The following is a 19917-nucleotide window of genomic DNA, read 5'->3' as shown; positions in this document are numbered from 1 at the left end:
ATATTTTCTCTCTCTCATGTTCAGACTCTACGTCTTTATCTCCTTCTTCTGGGAATACTGCCAGAGAAGGGAGAGGAGGCACAGTGGCCCTGAGAGCTATCTTTAAGCCTTTGATGAAGGCTGCCTCTTTAGTCAAAGTCCTCAAGAGGAGGGTAAGTTGACTTAATGTTTTTTCTTCATTTTTTATATTATCCTTTGTATCTTTATATTTTATATTATCTTTTGTATCTTTATATTTTAGTTTCTTTTCTTTTTCTCTTTTTATATTTCTTCCTTTTTCTCTCTCCCTTCTCTTTTTGCTCTCCCAGGGCATACTTTCCCTTGTTTCTCTTTTCCTCGGGCTCAAGGTCCGTGGAAAGGCTTTTTTTCTTAGGAGCACCTTGTTTCCTCTGAACTCCTAATCTCTCTCCCCACTCTGTCTCTGATAGACTGTCTTGGACCTCCTCCAGGACCCTCTGCCCCGCCTCAACCATTTGCTGACAATCCTCATCTTTTAAGCACGATTTACCAGCTTCCACAACAGCATGGTCCCTGCTTTAAGTTTGTCGTTCTGCTGTTCCCTAACTAGATTTCCTTTCAGTTTCTCCCAGGAAGCAATAGTTAATGACCATGAGCACACACACCATGGCGCTATGCGATCTATCTCTTTAACAAAGCCCTCTATAGTCTTAGTGGCGATTTTTAGGCCACACTGCCTCAAGACCGACCGTAAGGCGGTCACCACAGAGTGGGAGGCTCCCATACTGCTCTTTTATCTAACTGTGCCTGACCTCGACTGAGAATCAGTCAGCAGTTCCACTGGTGAAAGCAGAACGCAACCAAAAGAAAAAGGACAAGTCCCGTGAAAACAAACAAAAAAGCCTCTAACACTGGAGAAAGTTCAAGACTGAACATACCTTACAGAGCTTATCTTTTCCTGCAGTTCTGAACCCGCCCCGTGAACGGAGGGTCCCCTCGGCGCCTGGCGATGATATGGCTTTCCCGGGTTCTCGGCGCCAATTGTCCTGAGCTAATTTCTTGCCAGCAAGAACACACTCAGACAACCGGATTCTTCTGCAGCAAAGCTTTATTGCTTCATTAGGAGGAAGACCCCGAACCCCGGAAAATGGTGCTGCTTATATACACCTTGGAGTGGCATGTCAGCACCTGATTTATTGCTTGCCCATCGCCTCATTGCTACGCCCCAGGATGGCCAGTGACTTGGCACGAATTCACTCATGCACCTGCGCACATTGCTTGTTTACCAGTTAGGCACAGCGGAAGCTGGCGCCATCTTGTAATGGCGATTGCTCATGGCTCTCCACAGTCCAGGAGTTTAATATTATTTTCTGATCCTCAGTGAATTTGTGGCCAGTTTGGAATCATCCAGATTCTGTCTCAAAACAAACAAAAGATACAATAACACGTTAGTGTAGATACCAATAATTAGCCTATAACATATATCTAGATGATAATTAACAGTAGTTCTACCATGAAAGTGATTAAGAGGCATCTTTTTGGAGGCAGGGATTGCAAAGGGCATGTCTACAAGGCTAGGCTAAATACATTTTGTAGACAAGGGTGGCTTTGAACTACTGACCCTCTTGAGTTCTGGGATGAAAGAATTGTATCATCCCCCTCAACCTGGATATTTGTTATTTCTTATACTTTATTGGAGATGTGTAAAGTGTCAGTTTATTCATGGATCCAATAACAACCAACCACCCTCAAGATCTGTCTGTTAGTGATAAATAATGTTCAGTAAGCTGACAAGCCAGCACCTGTCTCCTACTAAGAAGCTACAAAAATTTGATGACAGAGATGGGAGGAATGATATTTTATATGATATTGGAAAAAGATCCCAATCAATATAGCATATGATTCACTGAAATAAAATGAAGGTATGAATCAAGATTTATGATATAATTAATAATAATATTAGTGAAGATAATGAAGGTAATAGGGTATGTGTGTGTGTGTGTATGAGAGAGAAAGACAGAGACACAGACAGAGACACAGACAGAGACACAGAGATAGAGAGAGAGAATGCTTTTGTGATTTTAAAATTATCTTAGCATTTATGCATGAGGTAGATCTGCTGATTAGAAGAAATAGAAAAGGCACAGCCAAGTAAGGCAGACAAGAGCCAGAGGTTTCTATGAATATAGTGGAGCATGTGTCCTTGTTATATGTTGGCACATGATATACCCAGGAGTGCTATAGCTGGATGCTCAGGTAGAACTATTTCCAATTTTCTGAGGAAATGCCAGACTGATTTCCAGAGTGGTTGTACCAGTTTGAAATCCCACCAGCAATGGAGGAGTGTTTCACTTTCTCCATATCCTTGCCAGTATCTGTTATCACCTGAGTGTTCGATCTTAGACATTCTGACTGGTGTGAGGTGGAATCTCAGGATCATTTTGATTTGCATTTTCCCTGATGAATAAGAATGTTACACATTTCTTTAGGGGCTTTTGGCCATTCAATTTTTCTTAGTTGAGAATTTTCTGTTTAGTTCTGCACCCCATTTTTCTTTTATTTATTTATTTTATTGGATATTTTATTTATTTACATTTCAAATGCTATCCTTTGTCCTCGTTTCCCCTCTGGAAGCTTCCTATCCCATCCCCCTTTCCCCTGCTTCTAGTAGGGTGATCCTCCACCTATCCACCACCTCCCACCTCCTCAACCTGTAATTCCCCTTACACTGGCTCATTGGGCCTTCACAGAACCAAAGGCTTCATATGTAGTAGAGGATGGCCATGTCAGGCATCAGTGGGAGGAGAGGCCCTTGGTCCTGTACCCAATTTTTAATAGGGTCATTTGGTTCTCTGGAGTCTAACTTCTTGAGTTATTTGTATCCTAACCTTTTATTCGATGTAGGGTAGGTAAAGATCTTTTCCCAATCTGTAGGTTACTGTGTTGTCTTATTGAGAGTATCCTTTGCCTTATAGAAGCTTTTCAATTTTATGAGATCCCATTTCTCATTTGTTGATCTTAGAGCATGAACCATTGGTGTTCTCTGCAAAAATTTCCCCTGTGCCAATGAGTTTGAGGTTCTTTTCCACTTTCTCTTCTATACTCTCCCACCGCCCTGCTCTCCAACCCACCCACTCCCACTTCTTGGCCCTGGCATTTCCCTGTACTGGGGCATATAAAGTTTGCAAGAAGAAGGGGTCTCTCTTCCCAATGATGGCCAACTAGGCTATCTTGAGAATTCTTTTTTTTAGCTCTGTACCCCATTTTTAATAGGATTGTTTGGTTCTCTGGATTCTAACTTCTTGAATTATTTGTATATATTAGAATTAAACCCTCTATGAACTATAGGATTGGTAAAGATTTAGAGTTGCTTATGTATTCTATTATATCATCTGCAAATAGTAATATCTTGACTTCTTCCTTTCCAATTTGTATTCCTTTTGTTTTTTAATTGCTCTGGCTAGAACTTCAAGTACTATATTGAATAAATAGGGAGAGAATGGGCAGGCTTTTCTTGTCCCTGCTTTTAGTGGGAATGCTTCAGTTTTCTCTCCATTTAGTTTGATGTTGGCTACTGGTTTGCTATATATTGCTTTTACTATGTTTAAATATGTGCCTTGAATTCCTGAACTTTCTACAACTTTTAACATGGAGGGGTGTTGTATTTTGCAAAAGACTTTTTTCAGTATCTAATGAGATGTTCATGTGTTTTTTTTTTCTTTTGAGTTTGTGTATACAGTGGATTACATTGTTGTATTTCAGTATATTGACATAGTGAATGATCAGTTTTATGTGTTCTTGGATTCAGTTTGTGAGAATTTTATTGTTAACTTTTGCATCGATATTCATAAGAAAATTTCACCTGGAATTCTCTTTGTTGGGTGCTACTCACACTCCAGTGAAGTTGCTTGGCAGGCCGAGAGGACTGGGAGCACTCACAAGGCAAAGAGTTTCACAGAAACTCACCTCCTGGAACTCTGGCGTTCTCATAACCCGTATACTCATACCCTATCCCCGTGTTAGTCTGGTGTATGGATCCATGTGCTCTTTTTTTAGTATATATTATTATAAGTGACTTTTAAGATTGAATTCTGACTTAGCTAAGCCTTTGACAGTGTTCCAATGTCCCAGAAAATGCTTGAAGCTGACAAACTTGGAATTCAGTAGGAATTCAGTAAGAAAGTTACCTATTCAGTAACTAATTAAGCATTACAAAGGACGGAGCTGGAGCAGTTCAGGGCTGGTCTTTAGAGTGTTTACTTAGGACAGCAGCCAGTCTCGTCAAAACAAAGGAATACACATTGGCCTAGATAATAAGTGGGTTTACCATGAAAGATTTAGGGAATCCCACTGAGACACAGATCTTCAGTACAGCCAGGTATTATCAGGCTCCATGGCATATTAGAAGCAAGTTGGTGAATTCTTCTGACAAATGGAGATTCTCCACAGATACTTAAAATTTACACTCATACAAGAATTTATCAGGGCTCAGGAAATATGGGGGTTTTGGTATTGCATTATTCATGAGAAGGTCTCCTAGAGCAGAAACCCTGGAGGTGGGCTTAACAATAGATTAGCTTGACACCTGGCTCCCTTCTATGTGGCAGTTGCCTGGTCCCGTCCTTCTTTTGATGTATACATTCCTTTTGTATTATGTCACTGTAACTCGCCTGTGGATGTATCTCGCCTGGTTTCTTGTTATTCTTCTGTATAAAAAATTTGAAGCTCGACTTGACAAATTACATTCAGACTCTTCACAATCTCCTGTGTGCATCTGTCTGCCATTTGCTGACTCCTTGCCCATCTGCACCCAGAGACCCATCCTACGAAGACAAGGGACACAAGAAGGTCTGAGGCAGTTTTGGCGCCTGAACAGGGAGAGAGCACGTGGATCCATACACCAGACTAATTCGGGGATAGGGTATGAGTATACGGGTTATAAGAATGCCAAAGTTCTAGGAGGTGAGTTTCCGTGAAACTCTTGGCCTCATGAGTGCTCCCAGGCCTCTTGGCCTGCCAAGCAAACTTCACTGGAGTGTGTGTAGCAGTTGGATATTTGTGTGGTTTTGGTATCACCTTAACTCTGCTAAAATCTGCAGTAAAACCACCTGGCCATGGGCTTTTATTTTGGTTGAGAGATTTAATGATGGCCTCTACTTCCTTAATAATTATGAGACTGTTTAGATAGTTAATCTGATCCTGATGTTAATTGGTATCTGGTATCTGTCTAGAAAATAACCCATTTCTTCTAGATTTTCCAGTTTTGGGTTTTTGTTTTTGTTTTGTTTTTCTAAGTTTGATTATTTCCTGCCATCTACTCCTCTTGGGTGAATTTGTTTCCTTTTGTTCTAGAGCTTCTAGGTGTGTAGTCAGGCTGCTAGTGTATGCCCTCTCTAGTTTCTTTTTGGAGGCACACAGAGCTATGAATTTTCATCTTAGGACTGTTTTCATTGTGTCCCATAAGTTTGAGTACGTTGTGGCTTCATTTTCATTAAACTCTAAAAGTCTTTAATCTCTTTCTTTATTTCATCCTTGACCAAGTTATCGTTGAGTAGAGTGTTGTTCAGATTCCATGTGAATGTTGGCTTTCTATTATTTATGTTGTTGTTGAAGATCAGCCTTCGTCCATGGTGATTTGATAGGATGCATGGGATAATTTCAATATTTCTATATTGGTTGAGGCCTGTTTTATGACCAATGATATGGTCAATTTTGGAGAAGGTACCATGAGGTGCTGAGAAGAAGGTATATCCTTTTGTTTTAGGATAAAATGTTCTGTAGATATCTGTTAAACTCATTTGTTTCATAACTTCTGTTAGTTTCAGTAAGTCTTTGCTTAGATACTGTTTCCAGGATCTGTCCATTGGTGAGAGTGGGGTGTTGAAGTCTCCCACTATTATTGTGTGAGATGCAATGTGTGCTTTGAGGTTTAATAACATTTTATTAATGAATGTGGATGCCCTTGCACTTGCAGCATCGATATTCAGAATTGAGAGATCATCTTGGAAAATTTTACCTTTGGTGTGTATGAAGTGCCCTTCCTTGTCTTCTTGGATAACTTTGAGTTGGAAGTCAATTTTATTTGATATTAGAATAGCTACTTCAGATTGTTTCTTTGGAACATTTGCTTGGAAAATTGTTTTCCAGCCTTTATTCTGTTGTAGCATCTGTCTATGTCCCTGAGGTGGGTTTGCTGTATTCAGCAAAATGTTGGGTCCTGTTTATGTAGCCAGTCTGTTGATGTATGTCTTTTGATTGTGGAATTGAGTCCATTGATATTGAGAGATATTAAGGAAAAGTAACTATTGCTTCCTGTTATTATTGTTGTTAGAGTTAGGATTCTGTTCTGTGGTTGTCTTATTTTAGTTTTGTTGAAAAATTACTTTCTTGCTTTTTCTAGGGTGTAATTTCCATCCTTTTGTTGGAGTTTTCCCTTCATTATCTTATAAACGGCTGGATTTGTGCAAATATATTGTGTGAATTTGGTTTTGTTCTGGAATACCTTGGTTTCTACATGTATAGTAATGAGGGTTTTGCTGGCTATAGTAGCCCAGGCTGGCATTTGTGTTCTCTTAGGATCCGTATAACATCTGTCCAGGATCTTCTGGATTTCATAGTCTCTGGTGAGAAGTCTGGTTTAATCATAATAGGTCTGCCTTTATAAGTTACTTGATCTTTTCCCCTTACAGCTTGTAATATTCTGTCTTTATTTAGTACATTTGTTGTTCTGATTATCATGTGTCAGGAAGAATTTCTTTTCTGGTCCAGTCTATTTACAGTTCTGTAGGTTTCTTGTATGTTCATGGGCATCTCTTTCTTTAGGTTAGGGAAGTTTTCTTCTGTAATTTTTTTGAAGATATTTACTGGCCCTTTAAGTTGAAAATCTTCATTCTCATCTATTCCTATTACCCTTAGGTTTGGTCTTCTCATCATTTCCTGGATTTCCTGGATGTTTTGAGTCAGAATCTTTTTGGATTTTGCATTTTCTTTGATTGTTGTGTCCATGTTTTCTTTGGAATCTTCTGCACCTGAGACTCTCTCTTCCATCTCTTGTATTCTGTTGCTGATTCTAAAATCTATGTTTCTTGATTTCTTCCCTATGATTTCTATCTCCAGAGTTGTGTCCCTTTGGGTTTTCTTTATTGTTTCTACTTCCATTTTTAGATCTTGGATGGTTTTGTTCAATTCCAGTACCTGTTTGTGTTTTCCTGGAATTCTTTAAGGGATTTTTGTATTTCCCCTTTAAGGACTTCTACCTGTTTACCAGTGCTTTCCTGTAATCCTTTAAGGACTTCTTCCTGTTTAGCAGTGTTCTCCTGTATTTCCTTAAGTGAGTTATAAAATGCTTTAGAAATTGTGGTATCACGTCTAGAAAATGCAGTAGAAGAAATACAGCATCAGTTTTCTTTAGAGTACTCTGCTTGCTTTGTTATGGCCTCTGTATCCTTTACTCTATCATGCATACTATTGACAACAGAATACAATCAATAATCAATAAGGAAAAAATGCAATATTATGAGAATGTTACTGTAGATTTAACAGTCCTCAAAAAAGTATGTACAGACCTGAACGGTGCTCACCAAACACCCAATTTCCTTTCATCCATGGGTAAAGATTTATTATAATAGGTACAAGATTTAACCATTTACCATGCTTTAATGTGCATTCAGTACTGTGGTTGGATTGTGTTGGTAACAATTTCAACACTATGAAGTATTTATTATTTAAATGGATAGTGGGGTCACTTACACATTCTGACAAAAATTAATCATCTGATCATGAAAAATAAAATGAAACAATTTGAAAATGAGAAAAACCCAAGACATTCACAAAGGCTCTGTTGGAAGAGTGAGTGAAACAGTCTAATTTTGTCTTTAAATAACCTGCTAGTCTAGGTCAGATCATTTGAGAATATCATAAATAAAAATTGCCTCTATATAACATGAACCCTCTCTTTACCATCTCAAACATCTTATTCCTATTTCTAAAAATATTATTCTCTCTGTAGATCATCTGTTTGACACTTCTACCACAGAGAACTGAAGAATGTCCCTGGTATTCCTCTCAGCTTGGCCTACATATCTCCAATACCCCAGAGTAAGGTACTAAGTCTCAGTCTTTACTTACACCTCTCAGAGTAGACTGAATAATAAAGTTTAGAGACATTAAATAAAAAAAAATAGTCATGATTGTTTCTTTTTCTATTTTTTGTTTACCAACTTTATTGAGTATAAGTGAAATGATGGAGAACTATTAAATATAATGATATTTTAAAGCATTTATTCAATGCAAGCAATAGAAGAAGTAACTATACTTTTGTTGTTGTTTTTGTTCCAAATGTTTTTATTTTTTAAATTCATTGAAAGAAATAAAATTGTATTTAAAAAAAATACAGAAATCTTCTACACTGAAATCCAGGAACAAAGAGAATAAGTTAGTATTTTTTTCTGAGGCCAATCTGATTAGCTGTGGAATGGAATCTTCCCCAGCCTGTTACACAAACAGGCAGGCATCTTTTCTACTTCAAAGGTATCAGGAGCACTCTACTGCTCCATGGCTTGTCCAGGCCTGAAGCTTCCCTGGAAAGGGGTGGGAGAAGTTAAGAAACATCAAAAGCAGCTGTATCCCTTTCTTATCAAACTGTATAAGTTTCTACTTCCATAAGTAGAGAACCATAAAAAGTGAGTAGGCTCATGACCTGGATTTTCAACAGCTGGTCATATTTTAGGAAAATCCTTACTAAGATTCGAAAGTCACCTGCAACCCAGAGGGCCAGACACAGAGGTGTCCAGAAGTGGTCAAAGAGCAATGTCATGATTGTTTCTGAATTTTACTTTTCTTTAAATTTCTGAAACACTCAGAAATCAAATTTGTATAATTATTTCATTATTGTAAGGATTTGACATCAAGAAATATTTTAATTACAGAAATTTTATGGGTGGAGCCATCATGGTGCATTTGTGGAAGTCTAAGAATAATTTCGGGAACTACTTCTCTCCTTCAACTCTGTTGGTGCCAGGATTGAACTCAGATCCTCATGGTCATTAACAAGATTCTTTATCCTTGGAGTCACTTCTCTAGCACAATACTTGATTGCTACAGTATCTGAGATTAATTAGTAATTTTTATGCCACATCCCTAAATCAAAAACAAGTACAAGGAAAACAAATCATAGAGAGTATCCCAATAAGGTCTACAGTGTTAATTATTCCCATGAGAAGAGCTCTTTAGGAAAATCAGCTGCTTTCTCCTGAAATGCTTTATCAAAGGCTTCAGCCTGGGCTACTGTAAAGTGACTCTTCCAGTCCCCTGTGATGCCTGAAAAACATTGATAAAAAGGTGAAGACAGATCTTGTGATAGGTCTGATGAACAAGCTTGTCTCCTAATTTAACTGTGTCAATATTCCTGTGTAGATGCCTAAAGATCACCTTTCCCCTAACTTAAAACTGGGCAGACCCTACAATTATAAATAAATGATCACATTTCTTTGTTTTTAAACTTTGTACTAGAGGTGTTATGCCTTTGGCAGGAAAAGTTACCATAGTTTTGATAACTGTTTTAAAGATAATCATCTCCTGATTTTTTTCAAAAGGAACCAATCTGAGATCAGTTGTTGTGAATTATCTGTTCTTTCTTAGAGTAGCAGGGATGAATTTGTTTCAGTCATTTCTCATTTTCATATAGGTGGATAACTCCATTCCTTCTCATATTACATCTCTTTAGTGCAGAAGGGAATACTCAATGCAAACCAGGTTAACCAAGGATAGTTGATACAGTTGGTTCTAAAAGCATCTGAGGGGGAATACCACTGGTAGAGCAAATGGAGTTTGGTTTTGATAACAATGGATGTAGGCTGCTGCTAATGGTAGTCAGTGCTTGTTTGATCATTTAGCAGACTTATCTCTGAGGGAGTGAATCATTACAGGGCACTCCTTGTCACAAGTGAGGAACTCTGTGTTCTTTGAATTGTTTGGGGACTGGCAATCAGAAGAGAAAAAAGATAGGAGGCAGTTATTTATACATAACACACACACACACTCAGAGCATGAAGCAATTCAATCTCCAATAACTTCAAAAACACTATCAAAGGTACATTCATGCATACAGACAAATGCAAAGGTACATGCATGCATACATATTCACATATTTACTTGGTGGAGCAAATCTGTAACCATATTACTTTTTCTCTTAGCATTTTTATATCTAAGTCTATGGAGGCAGTAAATTACATCTTAGTCACAATTTGCATAGTCGCTAAAATAAATCACCAAAAATAAATAAAAAAAAAACATAGTCTTCAGAAACACATGAGAACCACAGGTTTCTCTTTAATATGAAAAAAATCATACCTAATATTAATATGTCTATACTTGGAGATATGTGTGGGCTTATGTTTTGAGGGGGAAAAAGAACCATAGAAGAGGAAAATGAAATATAACACTTGATACATTAGAGTGGAAAGAAGAATTTAGGTGATAGAAGGGCTAAAATTGAATAGGAGATATAAGGAGAAACAATAGAAAAAATTTGAGAATATCATGTTGCAATTCATACTTGATAAATGAAAATTTCAAGGATTTAAAGTATAAAATGGGCATGAGAGAGGTGGCTCGGTAGACAGATAATTTATCTCTCACCTGGGTGAACTGGAGTTGAGATCCACAAATCCTATATGAAAGCAGGGTAAGAATAGTAACAGTTTGTGCTCACAAATCTCAGGATAGAGAAAGGGGGGATATTTAGGTAAACCTGCTTAGCTAGAGGAACTGAAATCATCCTGTTTTGAGTTCATGGAGGGACTCTATCACATAGAGAATAACAGAGTGAAAGCAGGAGAAACTCAATACTTCCTTTAGGAATCCTCTTGAGTATGCATACATGTATACACCCACACACACCTGTATAAGGATGCATCACAACACTTGTGATCATGTATGCCCACCATACATATATCCATGCATATTAACAAAGAAAGAAGGAAATGAATAAATAAATTAAACAAGGTAACACATAAAACCAACTTGGTGTCATCTTCCTTCCCCAATCACATGAAATCCCATGTGTATTCATATACACCTCAGAAATATAGTATGTCTTTACCTTTTCTCATAATGAATTCATGTTTTTCTATATTTGAGAGACAAGACTGAGATATTATCCTTTCTTTCATGATCTGAAAAGAAATGTTCTTCAAAACTAACTCCAGTTCCCCTGATTCCAAATTCTCTCCCAGGAATTCACAGATCTTCTTGATGGTATTTCTTGTATCCTGAAGGAAAACAAAAAATGTCAGTGGGATTTGAACCTGAATGACAAAATAACAGGAATTGAGAAAGGTGAAAGAGAAGGAGAAGAATAGAGAATGAAAGTAATAAATAGAGGGAATGAGGTTTGGGAATGCTGAAAAGGCTCAAGGGAGAGGAAACAAAAGTGAGAAGTAACATCACCATTTGTCCTCTGACCTCCACATGTCCACAATGACAACAAATATAGAAGAGCACATAGAGGTTCCAACAGTCACAGAGACTCACACACACACACACACACACACACACACACACACACACACACACACACACACACACAAACAAACATATATTCACACACTGTTTGAAAGCATATGAGGGCCGAAGGAATGGCTCAACACATTCCCATTGAAGGGAGTCTGTATTTTGTTTCAATAACTCTCATCAGTTAGCTTGGAACTGGTTAATACTCAAAATCTGAGAATTCATCTCCTTGTCTGGACTTTGCAAGTACTGGCACTCATGGACCACAACTCTTTCCCGAACCCTACTCACAAATTAAATCAATCATTTGGATATGGTTGTGTAGGCTTGTAATCTCAGGACTTTGGAAACAAAAGCAGTCACATTTCTCTGAGTTTGAGACAAGTGTGGTCTACACAGTGAGTACCAGCATCATCACTGTTATATAGATAGAGCATCAAAAGGCAAAGATATTATTAAATGAATAAAATAAATCTTTAGTAATTTGTGTTCCATGATTTCTCACATACACACACGAGTGTACACACAAACACACACAGATATCCATGCATATATATTATCAATGAAGAGGCAAACAAATGTATAAAAAAATTGTTCAGGACTCTGGCATATTGTTGTATAACCAAATTCCCAGCACTTTGGAGTTACAGAGAGAATGGAGAGTTCAAGGGTACCCAGTCACACAAAGTAAGTTGGAGACTACCCTGGATCCATGAGACCCTAAATCTAAGACAGAATTCCACAAGAAGCAGCACAGGAAGATCTGACAAAGTCAGTCATTGAGTTATGGGAGGACCATGTCTGTGAGCCGAGGAGGTGGGAAGCTGAGACTGGAGAATAACTATGAGTGCGAATAACTGAATTTGCATGGTGGCTAATGGACATCATTGTGTGTCCTGAAGTGTGTGTGTGTTAGATTTTTGAGTGTTTGTAAGATTGTGTGCTTGTAGCCGGGCGTGGTGGCGCACGCCTTTAATCCCAGCACTCGGGAGGCAGAGGCAGGCGGATTTCTGAGTTCGAGGCCAGCCTGGTCTACAAAGTGAGTTCCAGGACAGCCAGGGCTATACAGAGAAACCCTGTCTCGAAAAACCAAAAAAAAAAAAAAAAAAAAAAAAAAAAGATTGTGTGCTTGTGCACGTGGGGGGTGCATTAGATGAATGTGCACTAAGGCTTTTTGTTATTGTTGTTTGTTTGTTTTGTCTTTTTGTTTAGTTTGGTTTGATTTGTCTACTTGTTATATGGGAAGATATTTTTGGCTTATTTTTGAGACAGATTTCTTAAGGATACACACATGCAGAGTCCAGTGAAGCTCTCATTCTCGCTCTCGCTCTCACTTGCACTCAATTTTTGTCAGACCCACCTTAGAGTTCAAATTCTCTACCTATATATGCAGTTCAAATGAAGAATTCCCAATCATACAAAGTCATTCTTGGACTTTTCTGTCAGTGCTGGGTATTCTAACTTGGATTCAATGGCTGGCAAATGAAGTGTACTTACCTAATGGGCAAACTTCCCTAGGATCATCACAGAAATATTTACATATGAAAATACAAGTAGAGGTATCTTTAGCACCTTAACACATGAGAAAATTAATTTAGGTTGTTATAACTAGAAAGACCTGAAAAAGAACCTGGAACTTGTAAAGGAGCCTATAGAAGCAGACTAGTGGAATGAGCATAAGTAACCCTTATGATTCTTCCTAAACCAAGCATTGACGTGGTAAGTATATTGGGGACACTGAGTAATAGGGACTATTACATGGAGTCAGATGATAGGCGTCACAGTGGTGATTATAGAAATGGTGGTTACCTTTTTCAGCTGTTCATAACTTAGCACTAGAATGTTTTCTCTTTTCCTCAGGGATATCCAGCCACGTGCATGTTCGAACCATGATCCAAAATACGCTGTACAGAAGAGGCCAGAACATGGAGATTAAAAATATACAACAGGTGTCTATTGCCTGATAGATAGCTCAGTGTTTAAAGATGCATGTTGCCAAGCATGATGACATGAACCTAAGCCCTAAGAATTACACTGCATGAAAAGTTAAGTACTTCTTCCTTCACAGAGAGTCCACTGCATGAATGCCTACTCACAAGTGGCATTTTACATATAAGTTATATATACTATACATATTATACATACAGTATTATACAGATTATGCATATATATATATATATATATATATATATATATATATATATATATATAAAGGGAAATTATGATGTCAATCTCAGTATATTCTCAATCTCACAGAAATAAGGGGCAGGGTGTCATAAAAACTAAAAGGAAAGTGACAGCAGCAGGTGTGTGTGTGTGTATATGTGTGTGTGTGTGTGTGTGTGCGCGTGCGTGTGTGTAAAAGTAGGCATTTTAAATAGAGGACTTATAAGCATCCTATGCGTTTAATAATTCTTTCTGGAGAAGTACCTCAGCTGATTCTGAGGAGAAAGCTTCATTTTGCTATCTTTTTTTAAAATATTTTTTATTACATATTTTCCTCAATTACATTTCCAATGCTCTCCCAAAAGTCCCCAATACCCTCCCCCCCACTTCCCTACCCACCCATTCCCATTTTTTAGCCCTGGCGTTCCCCTGTACTGGGGCATATAAAATTTGTGTGTCCAATGGGCCTCTATTTCCAGTGATGGCCGACTAGGCCATCTTTTGATACATATGCAGCTATAGTCAAGAGCTCCGGGGTACTGATTAGTTCAGAATGTTGTTCCACCTATAGGGTTGCAGATCCCTTTAGCTCCTTGGGTACTTTATCTAGCTCCTCCGTTGGGAGCCCTGTGAGCATCCACTTCTGTGTTTTCTAGGCCCCGGCATAGTCTCACAAGAGACAGATATATCTGGGACCTTTCAGCAAAATCTTGCTAGTGTATGCAATGGTGTCAGCATTTGGAAGATGATTATGGGGTGGATCACTGGATATGGCAGTCTCTAGATGGTCCATTCCTTCATCTCAGCTATCTTATTCCCAACCAATTTTTGTGTTTCTGATAAATTTCTTGCATGGTAACATGATTGGGGTGCACATGTATGTGTGTTTCAGTATGGTACAAGATCATGCATGTGTAAGGAGGTCCAAACTGACATCAGTTGACTTTCTCAATTGATTACAATTTTTGCTATTCAGATAGGCTCTTTTAACTCAGAAAATTGAATTATTCCCTTGGCTAAGCTGTTCTGTGGTCCTGTATATGTGTGTGCTATCAAAAGCAATGAACCCCATGAGGCTTTTACACGAGTCATACACCTGGAGTTATCAGACACTTTAAAGCATTCATCATGCGTTTTGGACTCTATTTTGACCTCTACAAGAGTAGTTTGCATTCTTAAAGGCTGAGGTGTTTCTACATCTCCTTGAGATGATTCATTCCTAGCTTAATTCTATCTCTTAGAATTTTACTGACTTGAATAGATACCATGACCAAGACAATTTTTTTTTCTTTTCGAAACAGGGTTTCTCTGTGTAGTTCTGGTTTTCCTAGAACTCACGTTGTAGACCAGGTTGTCCTCAAACTCAGAAATCTGCCTGATGAATTTGCAGATTGCCCTTTCTAATTGGTTGAAGAATTGAGTCGGAATTTTGATGGGGATTGCATTGAATCTATAGATTGTTTTGGCAAGATAGCCATTTTTACTATACTGATCCTGCCAATCCCTGAGCATGGGAGATCTTTCCATCTTCTGAGATCTTCTTTAATTTCTTTCTTCAGAGACTTGAAGTTCTTATCATACAGATCTTTCACTTCTTTAGTTTGAATCACGCCAAGGTATTTTATATTATTTGTGACTATTGAGAAGGGTGTTGTTTCCTTAATTTCTATCTCAGCCTGTTTATCCTTTGTGTAGAGAAAGGTCATTGACTTGTTTGAGTTAATTTTATATCCAGCTACTTCACTGAAGCTGTTTATCAGGTTTTGGAGTGCTCTGGTGGAATTTTTAGGGTCATTTATATATACCATCATAAAAAAGTGATATTTTGACTTCTTCCTTTCCAATTTGTATCCCCTTAATCTCCTTTTGTTGTCAAATTGCTCTGGCTAGGACTGCAAGTACTATGTTGAATAGGTAGGGAGAAAGTGGGCAGCCTTTTCTAGTCCCTGAATTTATTGGGATTGCTTCCAGTTTCTCACCATTTACTTTGATGTTGGCTACTGGTTTGCTCTAGATTGCTTTTATCATGTTTAGGTATTGGCCTCGAATTCCTGATTTTTCCAAGAGTTTTATCATGAGAGGTGGTTAGATTTTGTTAAGTACTTTCTCCTAGTCTAACAAGATGATCATGCGGTTTTTGTCTTTGAGTTTGTTTATAAAGTGGATTACATTGATGGATTTCCATATATTAAACCATCCCTGCATCCCTGGAATGAAACCTACTTATTGAGGATGGATGATTATTTTGATGTGTTCTTGGATTCGGTTATCAAGAATTTTATTGAGTATTTTTGCATCGATATTCATAAGGGAAATTGGTCTTATGTTCTCAATGTTTGTTGGGTCTCTCTGTGCTTTAGGTACCAGAGTAATTGTGACTTCATAGAATGAATAGAGTAGAGTACCTTCTGCTTCTATTTTGTGGAATAGTTTGTGAAGAACTGGAATTGGATTTTCTTTGAAGGTCTGATAGAACTCTGAACTAAACCCATCTGGTCCTGTTTTTTTTTTTTTTTGTTTTTTTGTTTTTTTGTTTTTTTTTTTTTTTGGTTGGGAGACTATTGAAGACTGCTTCTATTTCTTAAGGGGATATAGGATAATAAACCTGATCCTGATTTAACTTTGGTACATGGTATCTGTCTAGAAATTTGTCCTTTTCATCCAGGTTCTCCACTTTTGTTGAGTATACCCTTTTGTAGAAGGATCTAATGGTGTTTTGGATTTCTTCATGATCTGTTGTTTTGTCTCACTTTTTATTTCTGATTTTGTTAATTATGATGCTGTCCCTGTGCCCTCTAGTGAGTCTGGCTAAGGGTTTATCTATCTTGCTGATTTTCTCAAATAACCAGCTCCTCGTATGGTTGATTCTTTGAATAATTCTTCTTGTTTTCACTTCGTTGGTTTCACACCTGAGTTTGATTATTTCCTGCCATCTACTCCTTTTGGGTGAATTTGCTTCCTTTTGTTCTAGAGCTTTTAGGTGTGTTGTCAAGCTGCTAGTGTGTGCTCTCTCTAGTTTCTTTTTGGAGGCACTCAGAGCTATCAGTTTTCCTCTTAGAAATGCTTTCATTGTGTCCTATAAGTTTGGATACGTTGTGGCTTCATTTTCATTAAACTCTAAAAAGTCTTTAAAATCTTTCTTTATTCCTTCCTTGACCAAGGTATCATTGAGGAGATTGTTGTTCAGTTTCCCCGTGAATGTTGGCTTTCTATTATTTATGATGTTATTGAAAATCAGCCTTGGTCCATGGTGACCTGATAGGATGCATGGGAAATTTTCAATATTTTTTTATCTGTTGAGGTCTGTTTTGTGACCAATTATATGGTCAATTTTGGAGAAGGTACAATGAGGTGCTGAGAAGAAGGTACATCCTTTTGTCTTAGGATAAAAAATTCTGTAGATATTTGTTAAATCCATTTGATTCATAACTTCTGTTAGTGTCCATGTGTCCCTGTTTAATTTCTGTTTCCACGATCTGTCCATTGATGAAAGTGTTGTGTTGAAGTCTCCCACTATTATTGTGTGAGGTGCAATGTGTGCTTTGAGTTTTGCTAAAGTTTCCTTAATGAATGTGGCTGCAATTGCATTTGGAGCATAGATATTCAGAATTGAGTGTTCCCCTTGGAAGATTTTACCTTTCATGAGTATGAAGTGCCCCTCCTTGTTTTTTTTGATAACATGGTGTTAGAAGTCGATTTTATTCGATATTAGAATCGCTACTCCAGCTTTTCCTTCAGATCATTTGATTGGAAAATTGTTTTCCAGCCTTTCACTCTGAGGTAGTGTGTGTCTTTTTCCCTGATATGGTTTCCTGTAAGCAGCAAAATGTTGGGTCCTGTTTGTGTAACCAGTGTGTTAGTCTATGTCATGTTATTGGGGAATTGAGTCCATTGATATTAAGAGATATTGAGGAAAAATAATTGTTGCTTCCTGTTATTTTTGTTGTTAGTGTTGGCATTCTGTTTTTGTGGCTATCTTCATTTAGATTTGTTGAAGGATTACTTCCTTGCTTTTTCTAGGGCATAGTTTCTATCCTTGTATTGTTTTTTCCTGTTATTATCCTTTGAAGAGCTAGATTTGTGGAAGGATATTATGTGAATTTGCTCTTGTCATGGAATACTTTGGTTTCTCCATGTATGGTAATTGAACGTTTGTCTGGGTATAGTACCCTAGGCTGGCATTTGTGTTCTCTTAGTGTCTGAATAACATCTTTCCAGGATCTTCTGGCTTTCATAGTCTCTGGTGAAAAGTCTGGTGTGATTCTAATAGAATTGCCTTTATATGTTACTTGACCTTTTTCCCTTACTGCTTTTAATATTCTATCTTTATTTAGTGTATTTGTTGTTCTGATTATTATGTGTCAGAAGGAATTCCTTTTCTGGTCCAGTCTATTTGGAGTTCTGTAGGCTTCTTGTATGTTCATGGGCATGTCTTTCTTTAGGTTTGGGACGTTTTCTTCTATAATTTTGTTGAAGATATTTGCGGGCCCTTTAGGTTGAAAATCTTCATTCTCATCTACTCCTATTATCTGTAGGTTTGGTCTTCTCATTGTGTCCTGGATTTCCTGGATGTTTTGACTGAGGATTTTTTTGGATTTTGCATTTTCTTTGATTGTTGTGCCCATGTTCTCTATGCAATCTTCTGCATCTGAGATTCTCTCTTCCATTTCTTGTATTCTGTTGCTGATGCTAGCATCTATGGTTCCAGATTTCTTTCCTGGGGTTTCTATCTCCAGAGTTGCCTCACTTTGGGTTTTCTTTATTGTGTCTACTTCCCTTTTAAGTCTTGTATGGTTTTCACCTGTTTGGTTGTGTTTTCCTGTTTTTCTTTAAGGACATCTACCTGTTTGGTTGTGTTTTTCTGTTTTTTTCTTTAAGGACTTGTACCTCTTTAGCAGTGTTCTCCTGTATTTCTTTAAATGAGTTATTAAAGTCCTTCTTGATGTCCTCTACCATCATCATGAGATATGCTTTTAAATCTGGGTCTAGCTTTTCGGGTGTGTCAGGACTGGCTTAGGTGGGAGTGCTAGGTCCTGATGATGTTGATTGATCTTGATTTCTGTTAGTAAGATTCTTACGTTTGCCTTTAGTCACATGGAAATCTCTGGAGTTAATTGTTTTAGTTGCCTCTGGTTAGAGCATATTCCTTCAGTGATTCGGTTAGCCTCTATCAGCAGATGTGGGTGAATAGCTCTCTTCTTAGTTTCAGTGCGCAGATTACTCTCTGCAGGCAATTTCTCCTCCTCCAGGGAAGGTGCACAGATATCTGACTTTTGGACCTGCCTCCTGGCAGAAGATGAAGGCCTGAAACAGGGCCTGTCCCAGAAGCTGTTAGCTTCTGTAATCCCCACTCTCACCTGTGCAGACTTGTCTCTGAGGGATCTGGGAACCAAGATGGCTCCACCAGGTGCTCTGGCAAAGCCCTCCCAAGCGGGGCAGTAACCTCTCCTCTGGTACAGAAGGTTCCCAGATGCCTGGAGCCTGAACTGGGGCCTGCCCCAGAAGCTGTGTGGCTTCCACGTGTCCCAGAAGTTGTTAGCTTCTATCATTCACACTCTCACCTGTGCAGACTAGTCTCTAGGGGATCCAGGAACCAAGATCAATTATATTTTTTAAATTGGATCTATTTACATTTCAAATTTTATCCCCTTTCCTGCCCCCCCAGAAGATCCTATCCATTGTTCCTTCCCCACTTCTATGAGGGTATTCCCCTTTACACCTATCCACATTTGCCTCCCCACCCTCAAATTCCCCTACAATGGAGTATCCATTGAGCCTCACAGGATCAATGGCCTGTCCTCCCATTGATGCATGACAAGGCCTTCCTCTGCTACATGTGTGGCTGGAGCTATTGGTCCCTCCATATGAACTACTTGGTTGGTGACCTAGTCCCTGGGAGCTCTAGGAGGCATGGTTGGTTGATATTGTTGTTCTTCCTATGGGGTTGCAAACCCCATCAACTCCTTCAGTCCTTTCTCTAACTCCTCCATTGGGGACCCCTTGTTCAGTCCAATGGTTAGCTGAAAGCATCCACCTCTGTATTTGTCTCCCACAGAGACAAACCTACTCTACCAAGACCACAACTCCTAATGGTGTTGCTAAGCATATACAAATCATCACATTCTGTTACACATATACTGTCCTTTGTCATGTTTGGTTCTACTTTACTGTTTTCAAAAAAATTTAATTCTATATTACTCTTTTTGTGGAAACAGTATTTTACTGATTCTTGCTATATATAATGTATGGCCACATGTGTTGTCTGTTTGTGAATGGATGTTT

General features: G+C 38.3%; 1 protein-coding gene across 6 annotated transcripts in view; it reads right to left on the bottom strand.

Annotated features, from left to right (window-relative positions):
* Nucleotides 1-7574: 7574 nt before the first annotated feature.
* LOC110298916 (sulfotransferase 2A8) overlaps nt 7575-19917 on the bottom strand; it is a 38525-nt gene continuing 26182 nt past the window's right edge. For 5 of the 6 annotated variants that reach the window (XM_021168457.3, XM_021168458.3, XM_021168459.2 and 2 more), the window contains 3 exons: nt 13279-13373; nt 11060-11228; nt 7575-9276 (listed from right to left, as the gene is read on the bottom strand). In XM_021168457.3, the coding sequence (XP_021024116.1) occupies nt 9164-9276; nt 11060-11228; nt 13279-13373 (377 nt within the window). In that variant the 3' untranslated portion in view covers nt 7575-9163. The other variant, XM_029479511.2, reaches the window with a different exon arrangement.

Source organism: Mus caroli, unplaced genomic scaffold, assembly GCF_978045245.1.
Source record: "Mus caroli unplaced genomic scaffold, Mus_caroli_1 scaffold_8, whole genome shotgun sequence".
Classification (NCBI taxonomy): Eukaryota; Metazoa; Chordata; class Mammalia; order Rodentia; family Muridae; genus Mus; species Mus caroli.
This window is presented reverse-complemented; position numbering and strand designations above follow the sequence as displayed.